This window comes from Coffea arabica, chromosome 11c, assembly GCF_036785885.1.
Source record: "Coffea arabica cultivar ET-39 chromosome 11c, Coffea Arabica ET-39 HiFi, whole genome shotgun sequence".
In the NCBI taxonomy this organism is placed as follows: Eukaryota; Viridiplantae; Streptophyta; class Magnoliopsida; order Gentianales; family Rubiaceae; genus Coffea; species Coffea arabica.
In genome coordinates, this window is record NC_092330.1 from 751,677 (window position 1) to 765,534 (window position 13,858).

Consider the following 13,858-nt stretch of genomic DNA (forward strand, 5'->3'; position numbering starts at 1 on the left):
TGGTGACTAAAGAACATAGGACCCCTATGAAGACAAGGTCCTCGATGAACACATTTTCTTTTTTGTTTTGGCCCCGACAGACAATTTTTGCAGGTTGGTCACATCAATTAGGTCATGGATCTTCTGGTTAAATACATAAATAGTAGAGAAAGAATGTAATGTACCCAAAATGTAATCAAATGTAATATTAGCCCACTGTACTTCAAGATTTTAATAAGAACACACAAATATGTTTCTGATCATAATTTGTGCAGAATTCAGTAAATGTTTTTAAAGTTGTGGATACTGTAATCCAGTGTCTGATCAAGTCATGACGCTATAAAGAAGGATTAGCAAAACATTCAACATAGAATGCACTACAAGGATGCTTTTGATGTGCAGGTTGACATATTAGTGAACCTGAAAGAGAGTAAAGGGGTTTTCCAGGCAATATGTAAGGCAGACGTGAATCTAGCTGGAGTTCATGATGGTTGAGGGATATAGACCTAAACAGAATAGCAGAAGGTCAAACATCTCAAATTACTCTTCAGAAATCCTGTTACAAGCCCACGGCCAGTTTTTACAAGAAAATTCTATTTTGACATTCATGCAAGAAAAGTTGTCTCATTTCCAACCATGCAAGGACTAGATAAACACGAGCACGTAAATGATATTTTCCTTTATTTATTTGGGTTTTTTTTGACACTTCATCATCAAGAATCAGCCATTTTAACTGCCTTCAACTGTTGAACAGGCATTCATGGTATTGCAATGAATCTTTTTTACTGAACCATTGTATTAATCCCAAGTCTGCTAAGGGTCTAACTGGGAACAGCATCTATCTAGCTCATTCCTACAGAAACTGCCTCTTCTTCTATGTTGTCCAATGGGGATAGACCCAAAAAAACACTCACCTACATCACAAAGAACTGGAAAACAGAAAGAAATTTCCTGGATATACAGAGAAAAGGGAAATCTATGAAGCATTGGTGGGGAAACAGCAAAGGGGAATATCTTTCAGAAGGAAAAACACTTGGTGTTCAATATTACTGGCTCAGATCCCAAAGTAGGCGGGTTAATTCTCCAAATATCATAAACGCAAGACAACCAACAACTTGAAGAAAGACCCATTGGTCAAGCAACCATATTTGACAAACAAATTCAGTAAGTGAACCATGTTAACTTGACCATACTACTCAAGCATTTTTTAAGTACAAATCTTTTATATACCTCAATCAGAGATTCAGTAAGATTTAAGTTAAGCTGGGTTGTTGATTTAAGATGTGCATGGGTCATCATTGCACCGTCCAGGAGAGAACTATTATCATGCTTTCTGGATATGCTTAACTGAAATTTCCAGGGCTCTACAAAGGGCTCCCACAAGACCTGCATGCAGATAAAATATCATCATTTAGAGAGCCAAGATGATGAAATCAGCACCCCATGCTGCCAGATCATGTGTTTTATGCTGATGTACCTCATCAATATTGTTGTAGTTTGCTTGAAGATCGCCCTCAATTGCTCCATCCAATTCAGTTTGTGTTATGTTACAATTAAAGAGCAGGTTTCTCATCAGAATCTCAACCAAAGGCCCACATGAACTCCACTACATGGAAAGAGAAATAAATAGTGAATACAGCTCTGTAACACGAAAATAGCCTAGCATACCAGAGACAACTAAGTTTTAAATTATCTTCCCATCACAGTGGATGATCAAAGGCTTCTAAACAAGCATGCTGTATCTAACATGCCACAGGCCACAACAGGACTTCAAAGTTCATGTATGATGCCAGAACATTATGATAATATAAAAGCTGATTATCTCCAAAGGTAATTCACACAAGTATTTTTCCACAACATAATATTTACCTTAGCATCAGTTAAAAGAATGGAGACTTTTTTTAGTTGTGCACTAAATATAATACCGTTGAACATGAGTTGAGAAGGCCCAGATTCTGGAATTTCAAACAACATATAGCGGAACAAGCAACACGTATCATTTGAAAGCCATATGTCAAGACTGTCACAATAGATATCCATGTTTACTTGTGCATCCTCGATCTGGTGATTTAAAACTTCAGATCCCAGATTGACCTGAAACACTTCAAAAAGCGACCAGGATCTTGGAATATTGTCCTTACATAGCACCAGCATCCCACCCACTTTTTCCAATTTGACAGTCAGGATCACATTCTTGCCACTGCTAACCATCTCACTGCAACTACTTTGAAAGGCAAAAGCAAGAAATACATGCTGATTTCCAAGTATAATGTCAAAGGGCAATTGGTTTTGGGTTTGGGGTTCTTCAAGTATGCTAAATATTTCTCGATTGACTTGAACAGGAATATAAGTAGTTATGCTAACTCCTTCCAACTTTACAGCAGAAAAACCAGCTTCATTCCTTGGGTTTTCTGATGATAAAGACCTTGACAAAGTAGGAGATTGTACAGTAATTGCCAAATTTTCAATGGCATGGTAATTTTTTGGTAATGCATCTACGGTAGACATTCTGGAAGTTTGTGGTTGGTAGTCACCAAGTAATACAAAGATCTGTCTCCAGTCAAACATGTGCATCCAAACATCTATACAAGGAAGAGACACAAGAACCTTATTTTGTCCCTGATCTGACACTGAAAGAGTCATTCTAGGAAATAACAAGCTAGAGCTGGAAGACGGGCACTCCACGAGCATAACAGAATTCAGAGATGAAAAGAAAGTGAGATAAGATAATGAAACATTGACAGAATAGGGTTTGCCATCCACTATTGAGGCAGAGCACATGAGTTGCATTTCAACTTCTGCTACAAGCTCAGAAACAGTTGATTCACTTTTTGGAGAACACAACCTAATGGACAGTGACCTCATGCAGAGCCTAATATCTGTGGAGGTAACAGCTGAATCTTCAAGCAAGGCCGCAGTGCCATCTTCCATTTGCCTTTTCAACTCAAGGAACTCTAAAACATCATATTTGAATAATTTTGATTGTTTGTCCACCAAGGAAAACTGATTTATGATATCCACCAGTGCCCTGAAGCCACTAACTGTCCATTTTCCTGTAAACATGTATAACATGCACAAAGCTTCAAGAAAGTGAAAGGCAGAAGGGATGCAAAAATATACAAAAGAAAGTAAGGCAGCCAAGTTTGTCCATACCTCCAGCAACAAGCTGACACTTGATAATCTTTGACATTACACAAATTGGATAGGAAGAGGGAACATTACACGACTCTAACTGGAAGGGGACTCTCACCCAAACATCAGCATCGAATGATGAAATTAAAGTAACATTCCGGCATCCAGGACTCAGATCAAAACTTGAGGAATCAAATAGGTCATCCTTCATCAGCATTAGCGACAGAGATAAATCACGTCCAAACAAGTTTAAACAATGATTTCTGTTGGAAATTTTGTCATCCACGACCAAACATTCAAAAGGAATTTCCTTCAGCACAAATTTAAAATCACTGTTTTCAATAAAACAACCAAGCAACTGTTGTATATCAAGCTTTAGAAACTGAGATCCATCTTGCCTAACAGGTACCAACAAGTCACAGTCTAGTATCTCAAACTTATAAAAGGTGGAGCTGCTCACTTCCAAATCACTACAGTCAGAGTTAACTGAGGTAATGGGATTGTCTTCAGACTTGCAGCTCCATTCAGGCGAGGAAGCATAGCCAATTATCACAGCGAGAAGCTCAGGCGGTAAAGTACAGGACACATGTTGAAGGCCAAAACTCAATTCAATTGAACCACTGGGATCATTCCTTGCACGTACGTTCAAAATTGGAGAAAGATTGGGTAGTAAGGGACCCCAAAGGAAGCCACCAATAGTTTGTGGCCACCAAGATGAAGAAAGAATTAATCCCTCCATAGAACACAGAAAATCAAAACAACCATCACAAACTGAAAGAGATGATTTACAGGTTGCCAAAGATATAGTTCCAACTACGCATGCCGTATCATGAAAGTATAACCTCATGCTGTTGAGGTTAAATTCAGCTTCAAACATTTCATTACTACTGCAGTTTTGCCAAAAAGGGTCTGCACTATGTTTGGGTTTCTTTAACTGGCGGTAAAAGCATGTAGACCCCTCTTTCAAACTGCACCTGTTCCATTGGACTTTCCTGACTCTCAAGTCTAAATATTTCCTCCACCGAGGAGTGGCATAGTTAACCAAAGTCTCAAAAGCAACAATAGGACCAGAATTGCAGATTGTAGTGAAAGGAAAATTTTCCAAGGGAATACTCATGCACTCGGAGGATCCTCCTTCAACAAAGTTAGAAAAACCATACTTTTCAAAATCAAAATGAGGTCTTGAGCAGGAACAATTACCATCCACAACAGAGCTGTCTTGATGAACAACAGAAGTTCCAATTTTCAAAATTCTATCAAAAAATCCAACCAGAAGGCCAATTATGAATGGGTAGCAGTGTATCTCAACGTGACTTAAGCTTACTGAATACTTGTCATAAGCTGACTCCAATCCTTTGTAAGATTCAAAATGCAGCTTCAAACACCCATCGGCACTTGCAGTCTTATCATCAAAGTTCTCATTTTGATTGGTAAGTTTGCAATCCTTCTCAACCTGATCTGAAGATTCAGTAGTCAACTTTCCTCCAGAGGACCAGAGTATATATTTGGTTTCCACATTTTTCTTCGGATAAGCAACGATCTGCAATCCCTTCATGGACATCCAGCAATCCAGGAACTCTTTCAGATTGAAGCTGCAAAAAGCTGTGTGTCACACAACACACTTATATTGAAGGTCAACAGTTTGACCAACTAATTTTGCAATGAAATTTATATTTCAAATGAAGCTGAAAGATACTCTTGTGCAGGGCCTTACAAAATCCATACAAGTATACTTCACACTTTCATATGAACCATAAATTAGATTTTTATACAAGTTAAAACAGCTTCAGATGAACATTCTAGCAAGAATTAAACAGCTTCAAATTTATATTTTTATACAAGTCTTAAACCCTTTTCCCATGGCCCCAGTGGGCTGAACCTTCTAGCAAGAATTAAAACTAAAAACACTACTCTAACAGAAAATTACAAAACTTACAAAGGGAAATCAGTTCTCCCATGTATTCATGCATCATTAGCTATTGTCGTAGTTTCTGATACCAAATACAAAAAGAAGAAGAAGATTACTCAGGACCATCCTACAGGGATATAGTCATCCAATCAACACATATTTTTGAGCCTTTTGAAAAGGGATTAGCGGACAACCATGGTCATAATACACTCCATAAGAAATTGATGGTAGCCTCTTCCAGCTTTTGAGAGAGTCTAACAGTACAGACCATGAAAATAGTTCTTTGCCAGTTATAGCTAACTAGTTATGAAGATCTGTCTTAAGAAAAATTATTTCTTGGTAATTTTCCTTGCAAGCATCATATGAATCTACAATAAACCTTGCTCAAAGAATCTACTTAAAATTGAGCAACATTTAAACTCCCCAACATGTTTTGCTTATGTCTTGTCGCTAGTTGCTTTAATTGACCCAGAGATGTAGTTGGTAAGTATATGCATTGCATAGACATGCAATGATTCCTGTATCTAAAAGTAACGCATGTAGCAAAAGAGAAATATAAAGTACACTGCCAATCTGTGACATATCAATCCAGATCATAAAGCAACAACTGAAAGGAACTTACCACATTAAAATTCCATCCAACAATTGATGATAGTGCCATTATTTACTTTGAATGTGCAAAATAAAAATTTAATGCAAGGACCATACCTAACATCTAAACTCCAAGGGCAAAGCAGGAGAACATAGCCATTTTCCACTTCATTTTCAAGGTCAACTTTGAAATTAACAAACTCCAAACTTGCACTAACAGAAAACCAGAAAACTTCAGAAGTCCCAAGTCCATTTGAGTTGTTATGAACCTCATTTCCATTATTCAGGTCTGCACACTCTGATTTGCAGTGCAGCTCATTAAAATTTCCAATTAAACCCAAAATGCTACAATATATAGATGGCGAAAAGTGGAAAAGAATTGATGGAATGTGGATGTAGACCTGAAACACAAAGAACAAAAAAAGTGAATATATCAACATATGTCACCATATGCAATCATTGATGAAGGGAAAAAAATCCCGTATTTAAGAAGAGCTCACACAATCTAGTAGTTTTTTTTTTCCTTCTTAAGGTTATATTAAGTACAGGTCTTCAAAGACGATGCTTTCTGGCCTGCTACAAGTCATTGTTATTAGACTTGTAAAATAATACAACAAAGACCTTGATTTTATTTTAGCCAAAGGATATGAAGGATGACCCTCAATCAGCAAATAGGAAGAGATAAGTTGGAAGATGCCAGAATTACAAGATATAAAGGCAGACCTCAAGCATAGTGCAGAAAAACTTGGGAGAGTCAACAAATCAAATGATTAACCTATTTGCTGACATGCTTGCTTACAGAAAGCCACGGAAAGGAAAATAAACCTAGAAAAGTTCCAAGCTCAATTGAAAAACTCCCATCTCTCTCCCCCTCTCTAACATCATTCTTGTGGCACTCTCCATTCTCTTCATTTTGAGGGCACGAAGTTTGGATGAAAGGGAAAATGAGTATAGTTGAAGATGAAGGCTTTTCATAGATACTTTGGTTTTACATATAAGACGTGGCAGGGCTACCATACACCTCTCATTAAGTCTGCAAACAAAGTGAGCAGCTCATTAACTCAACAGTCCACAGCTTGAATCCAATCAAAAATTGTCGAGCTCGAGCTGCTTGAACAACTGAGGGACACTTTGAATTGGGTTTTTAAGGGTGTTTTTAAACATTTTAATGTGAAGAAGTTTTAAAATAACTTTTTGGATGCAGAAAAAGTTTGAAAAGACCTTCCAGATGTGTGTTTTTTTGGGGTGTTTTTAAAGGTGTTCTTCGACCTCACCTACCTCCACCCCCGTCACCTCTACCCATCTCTTCCCTTTTACCCTCATCTCCCCACTCCTTTTCCCACCCCCTACTCTCTCCTTCCTCCTCCCTCCCCCTCCCTCCTTCCTCTCTTCACCCTTTCCTCCTCCCCTTCGCCTTCCCTCTTTCCGGCGGACAGGGGAAGGGAGGGTGCGGAAGTGGGTGTTGGGGGAGCACAGGTGGTGGACGAGAAAGAGGGGATATTGTGGTGTTGGTGTGTGTTTTATGGGTTACTTTTTGGTGTGTTTTTGGGAGGTTAATGTAGATTTTGTTGGGAAAAAACATGAGGTTTTTTTTTTTAAAAAAAAAAAAAAAAACTCCTAATCTAAGCAGAGCCTAAAATAGTCAAATTCGAACCCTCTAATCCTCGGCTCATGAGCTCTTCAAGCTTTATTAGTTTCTTTATTTCCTTGGTTAGTGAATAACTTATGTTAAATTTACAAGTTGAGCTCGATCTGCCAAAAACTTATGTGCAGCTTGAGACCCCGCTCATCATTGGATACTTGATGGTAGGACGGCCATGATACCAAACAGGAAATTTGTCAAACTGAAACCAACCAGAACCAGAACCTGGACTGGAACCCTAGCTGAAAGTTTTGGACTTGGTTTATTAAACATGGACCTGGAGCAGTTCTGGTCCTGTTCGAACCATCCATTTGGGAAAAAATTAATAATAAAAGATAGAGAGATAGACCAAGTTAACTCTTTTCAGACAATGGTGAAATATTTTTTCATATAAGCTGTATCAGCTTGTTTTTCCTTGTTTACTAATTATAGCATGAAAGCTTCCTTTTTCCCCCCTAAATTCATTAACTTCAGTTTTTTGCAAATTCACTATCATATATTTTTAGAATCGATCTATAACCATTAGTGACTAAATGTAATTTGCAGGACCAGAACTGAAGGTTTCAGAATCATAACAATAACCATCCCTACAAGGGCCAGTTCAGCTCCTATGATACCCCATCCCACATCAGAAATGTAAAGTGCTATAGACCAATACTTAAGTAGAGGCTCAGCACTCAATTCCAACATGGGCTATCCGTTTTGGGCTAGCAAGGATGGAGCCCAAATAGTTGGACTTGGCTATTGAGACTCTGGTCGCACCTTGGGCCTACGGGCCCGGGCTTGACATTATGGTATCAGGGCGAATCTCCTGTGGTCTTTGCAGAGGGTGAGACTAGGCTAGTGGTATTGGGCCGGACTACACAAGGGAGTGAAGGAACTAAGTGCTACGTTGACCTTAGGGCAGGAGCCACCTCTAGAGCCCGGACGAGCCACCTCTAGAATCTAACACAACTGAGCTGACAATCTAGAAGGACGCAAAGTCTAAAAAGGATGGGTGAATGTAATACCCCGTTCCGCATCGAAAATGTACAGTGCTATAGACCAATACTTAAGTGGAGGCTGAGCACTCAAGTACAACTTGGAATATCCATTTTGGGCTAGCGAGGATGGAAACCCAAATAGTTGGACTTGGCTGATGAAACTCTGGTCGCGTCTTGGGCCTGTGGGCCCGGGGCGTGACAATTCTGCCTTTCAAACAAACTGGAACTGGTGGCTTTGGAACCCTGGCCATGCCTGTGTGATGGAGATCCAGCTCATGTTCACGTTTGGGGAAAAAACCACTCTGCTCGGCATGATTGCTGCCCTACCAATCACAAACCATCCTCCCCCCTCTCCCAGCACAGCCTTCAGTATAAAGAATAGTTGTTTCATCTTGCTTTTTAATGAGGGCTTAAAGGCATGAGCCCTAAGTAAATGCCTCAAATTGGTTGGATAATATAATATGCAAGTGTGAAACTTGTTGCCTTATGTAACAAGATATGGTAAAAACATCAAGGATAGGAAATTCTACGAAGCCTACTAATGTGACAATTAATAGACAAAACAGAGCGGAATAATTGCCCATGATGCCTTTAGAGAAAAGCAGTTCTAAGAAAATCTCTGCATTAGCAAAGCCAATAATGTGAAATAGAAAAAGCGAGACATACTTACATCTAATCTTTTCAATATTGCCTCATCTGGAATAATGCAAGATTCTAAGTTCGCTGAAAAGTTCAATTTCTCGAAAATTGGGATGGCTTCAGTTGAACAAGGGATTGACACTAGAACCTGAAAGTCACAATTTCAAAATTACAGCCTTGAAACAGCTTTAAGTTCTATAGTATGAACATAGACGTGAAACTACTATAAATTTCATTTTCAAACCATCAGCAGAACTGAAGAGTATGGAATCCTGACCTCAAAATTGCTAAAGTTAAGCTGATAGTGATCATAGAAATCATCAAGTTGGAAACCCATAGGGAAGAAATCACCGGAACTGGAGCTCAAGTAGTCACTCAGATGACGGTGAGAATGACCTTGCAGATCAGAAGCCAAAGAACCCCTCTTAAAATTAGATTTAAATGTGAAATCTCCAAGTTCTACTACCTGCCAATTGTTAAGTTTGAGATTAGTGCAAAATTCTGAAATTGTGATATGTACAAATAAAGATGCCAGCCTGAAGGCTTCAAGCATATATAAGAAAACTCATAGCATTTCCTAACCAACAAGCTGAAACAACGGAAGTGTCGTAGATCAAAATAGCAACATGGTGCCATGGTTTTTTTGTCAGATTGATGAATCTAAAACTTTACTATATGTTTGTCTAGCTACTGGTGATTTCAACATTTTGATTGTTTTGGGCTTGCTGCATTCCTATGTTAATATTGTCAGCATATTAGCAACAGATTCTTCCTTGTAGCAATTGTCTCAAGATTCCTTCTCTATGCAATTTATAGTTGATATTCTAGTTGAGCCTTTTATACCTTAAATTGAAATTTATGTTGCATAGAGAGAAGGGCTATGACTAAGCCAGAGCTCAAAGTAACTTAACCAGTACATCTATTTCGACTGTAACATGACATATACTATGGAGTTGAGCATCATTTCACATCTAGGGTTCAGCATGAAAGCAGACCAACCTCAAACGACTTGTTAACACTTAAATGGTCAAATGCAGGTGCTTTCACCCATGCCAACCACACATTTAGAAAGTATCTATAGTTGGTAGGTTGTGGAGATTTTAGTACAGAACCGTCTCTCCAAGGGAGGTTAGGATTAAAACCAGTTCACTGACTCCACAGTTTTGTTTAAAACTGAGCTTTAACATCTCAAGGACAAAGCCAACTACCACAAACTGCCTCATTTTAATTAAACTCGAGTGTCCAATGCAGTCCAAGTCAATTCTCTGATGAAGCAGAATAATTGTCCAAGTCAATTTATAATTAATTAGTTCCTACCCTGGTGAAGCAGCCCCAAGCTTGTTGGACACATATTCGCATCTTTGGAAGCCTAAGAATAAAATTAAAGGCTCATTGGCAAACAAGAAGAAATTTTGGTCTAAAGGAGTTTGTCCATGGTGATTCTTGGAGTCTGTGATAGTCATATTCAATTCTCTGTATTTATTACTTTAGTATATTCTGTTCTTTCGGAGAATTCTAGAATTTGAGTCTTTATTATGTTCGGTGAGTAATTGGAGTCCTTTGTTAGAAGGTAACTTCCTGCAGGAATTAGAGTTCTACAGCTAGTTAAATTTTTTATTTAAAATACAGTTTTGGGAGAAGTTTTAGGAAGTTTTTTAGTTATAAATACTTGTGTATCTACATTACTTCGAGAATTGATGAACAAAATTTGAGTTTTAGGTGACTAGTTGCTTTTCCTTCTTCTTACCCTCTTTTCTTCTTTTCTTCCCACTATACTGTTCACGGGTACCGTTCACAGCCCTACGCAGGCCACAATTTCTCATTCTTCCACTAGTGCTAGTAAGGCAAGATCTAACCCATCTTGTACTACATCATACCCATTTCACAGGAATATCCATTTCTTTTTGCCATTTCATGTTCAGTTCTCAGCACATCTATATTGATAAATAATCATAAGAACATAGCAGCAGAAAAGTCTCAGAGTATAGAAAATTTAGGAATCTACACAAGTTTAACTCCTATAAGGTTTTTAGACTTCATGCACAGCCCAACGAGGTAGATAATACGTCTTTTGGCTATGCATGTTAAAAGAACATCATCTCAGAGTATGTCTAGCATACATGGTTTTTGCCGAAGGAATAATAAATATATGTAATTCTTCAAACTTCCAATTTATTATTCTTTATTTTCACATCAACTATGGGATTTGAAATTTCTCAGGATTCTGACAACTCTCATAGACAGGACTTCAAAATCCATAATAATGGTGTAATTCAAAATTCACATTATTGTCAATTGGTTGATAACCCGTTCTTCAATGTTTCTTCACAAAATCACATTAAAATAGAACCACCAAAATCTCCAGAAATACCAACTGCCTACATTTTCTTAATCTAGACATTCCCAAACCAGCCAAACAAACACAAACATATTAGATAAAACTGTGGTAGATGAGAATCATAATACATCTAACACGAACATGCTCAGATTTGAAACAAACAACACTTTTAAATGTGAAGTCTAGACAACATAATTATCAAACCAGAGACTGGAAGTACCATGCAAGTTTTCAACTATATTTTTGAGGCCCAACATTTTGCTTATAGGAAAACATTAAGAAGAAGCGTATCAAAATGAAGTAAAAATTAGACTTGAATTGAAGAAAAGTGACAAACATGAGCGTTATCATGCAATTACCATTTTATGCACTTCAACACTGTCCTGTGATGCCAGTGATCAAAATAGAAATTAACGAGTGTTATCATGCAATTACCACTTTGTGCTCTTCAAAGTTTCTGTCCACCCATGGTATCGTAAAAAGAAGATTGGCAAGATTGACATCCCACATTACGCTTTTTCGATTTGATAAAATGCAACTGCAAAAAAAAGGAGAAAAGGTAGAGCAATTCACAAAATTTGTATACATGCTAGCTCAAACCTGTCCAACCACAATAGCAATTTTGACATACATCGAGTTCAATTTTCAAAACTGAAACTAGCTAATTTTTAAAAAAAAATGTTACAAATTATAAAACTGAACTTACTCAATTTTAGACAGGAGTCTCGTGTGGACATTACTGATCTCATTAATTGATGATAGAATCTACATGAAGACAGACAAGTAATTAGTGCATATGAATAACATATATTTGCCAGATCTCTAACCCAAAAAATAAAAATATATTGTGAAATAAATCAGGTGAAGAAAATCATTGCATACCCAAAATTACACGAAGTATTTTGTTCCAAACAGTATAAGGCACCTAGAATAGGTCAACATAGTGGTGTAATTTAATATCACATTTCTTTGAGGAGACAAACTATAGTATAGCGCTTTCTCCACAAAGAAGAAACATTAAGCCATTGTTTAAATAACAGAAGAATTTGTTTCTGGACAGTGTTTATTCAGGAAAGCGAGGTAAAATGAAAAAGGGAAGGTGCATGTTCGGTGAAGTAATGACACGTGAAAGTGACAGTTAGCAGATGATCATCAGTACAATGCCTAGTTATTAAAAAATTTCCTGCAGGGAAAACTAAACATTCAAGATAAGTAATAAAATACACTGTACTTAATTCTATTTATCCCTTTGTTCAGATGGTGCCTAAAGAATGCCAGATCATCTACAAAACCAATAATAGAGTTACATAATGGTAAGCGTACAGCCATGCACTAAACTAAACTATACAGAAAATTTTAGGAAGTATGAAACGAATCTCAGATATCAAATGAAATTGATCACATGGAAACGAATCTTATTTTTTAGAATAACAACAAGAAGTATTACTCATTTGATCACATGGAATAGCCAAATGATATTAATTACATAGAAAATATGCTTTAGTGATAAATTTTGATACTACAATCCGTATCTTATTGCTTGAATACTTACCCTTTCCTGTTGAAATTTGAAATTGCCGAAGATATAAAAGAACTCCAGATTATCCATAAGAAATCTTGTGTCACATTTCCCTTCAATAGGCTGAAGATTGACCTAGACATGGATGTTACAATATATTACAACACAACTAGACAATATCAGAAAGGACGATAATCCAGATGGGGGAAAAATGCAGGAGAATAGGAAACCAGAAGTACCTTCACTGATGAACTAACTTCACAACTGCGAGGCAAAACCTCAACTTGGATACTTACGGATGGTTCAATGTCGAGTTCATTTTCCTTGGTGTTAATCTGAAAAGATTAATGTCAGTGATGAGAAACTGCAAAGCATGCATAAACCAGTAATCTGGTCTGGGAAGGATATTTTTGCTTGAACCAATTAGAATATGTTTTTAAATTACAGGTGCATGAATGTTACCACTGGAAACAAAACTAAGAAGATAGACGCAGCACAACAAGCTTACAGGGAGCACCAGGGAAGGAGGGGAAAATTTAGTCTCCCCACCTCTTTGCCGACAACCTGGCAGTTTCGTGGTCGTATGCAATTACTGAATAATTAAATGTAGTAGTCACATGCTCAAAAACTATGCAAGGTCTCCCATGCAGTCACCCACAAACACAACATTAAGCAAGCTCACAAATGCAAAGAACACAGACACAGAGGAGAGGGATTTGAGACTGGAATGATAAAGATGGAACAATAAGAAGCATGCTGAATTCCTTATGAAACACAGAAGACCCAGCGTATATGGGCAAGGCACAGATATGGGCAAGGAGCAGTTAATTTTGGTGGCACAGCCAAAGCTATGCAAAGGTACATAGGCAAGTTAATACAGCAATACATAGTTGCAGAATGATTATAAAAGAAAAACATAATGTGGTGTGGATTAAGTATAGCTATGAAAGTAGCTAGTCCAGGTAGATTTCACCAGCTGGTTAATTGAACATGAAGAATATGAATCAAGTATAGATAGGATGAACGATCAGGATATCTTGTAAATTGTCCTATATCATGCTACTTACACAATGTCAATCATAGAAGTAATGCCTTCATTTTGCATCAAATGTTAAATAAATTATAC

The 13,858-nt window shown here is 37.5% G+C and overlaps 1 protein-coding gene across 7 annotated transcripts in view; it reads right to left on the reverse strand.

Annotated features, from left to right (window-relative positions):
- LOC113717125 (intermembrane lipid transfer protein VPS13) overlaps positions 1-13,858 on the reverse strand; it is a 51,597-nt gene that overhangs the window by 12,270 nt on the left and 25,469 nt on the right. For all 7 annotated transcript variants that reach the window (XR_011822939.1, XM_072070367.1, XM_072070368.1 and 4 more), the window contains 11 exons: positions 12,972-13,067; positions 12,766-12,867; positions 11,920-11,978; positions 11,649-11,751; positions 9,153-9,341; positions 8,907-9,023; positions 5,729-6,012; positions 3,133-4,703; positions 1,849-3,032; positions 1,457-1,585; positions 1,210-1,365 (listed from right to left, as the gene is read on the reverse strand). Coding sequence is in view for 6 of the 7 variants with exons in the window: in XM_072070367.1 (XP_071926468.1) it covers positions 1,210-1,365; positions 1,457-1,585; positions 1,849-3,032; positions 3,133-4,703; positions 5,729-6,012; positions 8,907-9,023; positions 9,153-9,341; positions 11,649-11,751; positions 11,920-11,978; positions 12,766-12,867; positions 12,972-13,067 (3,990 nt within the window). In the remaining variant the exon portion in view is untranslated. The remainder of the gene's footprint in view (positions 1-1,209; positions 1,366-1,456; positions 1,586-1,848; positions 3,033-3,132; positions 4,704-5,728; positions 6,013-8,906; positions 9,024-9,152; positions 9,342-11,648; positions 11,752-11,919; positions 11,979-12,765; positions 12,868-12,971; positions 13,068-13,858) is intronic.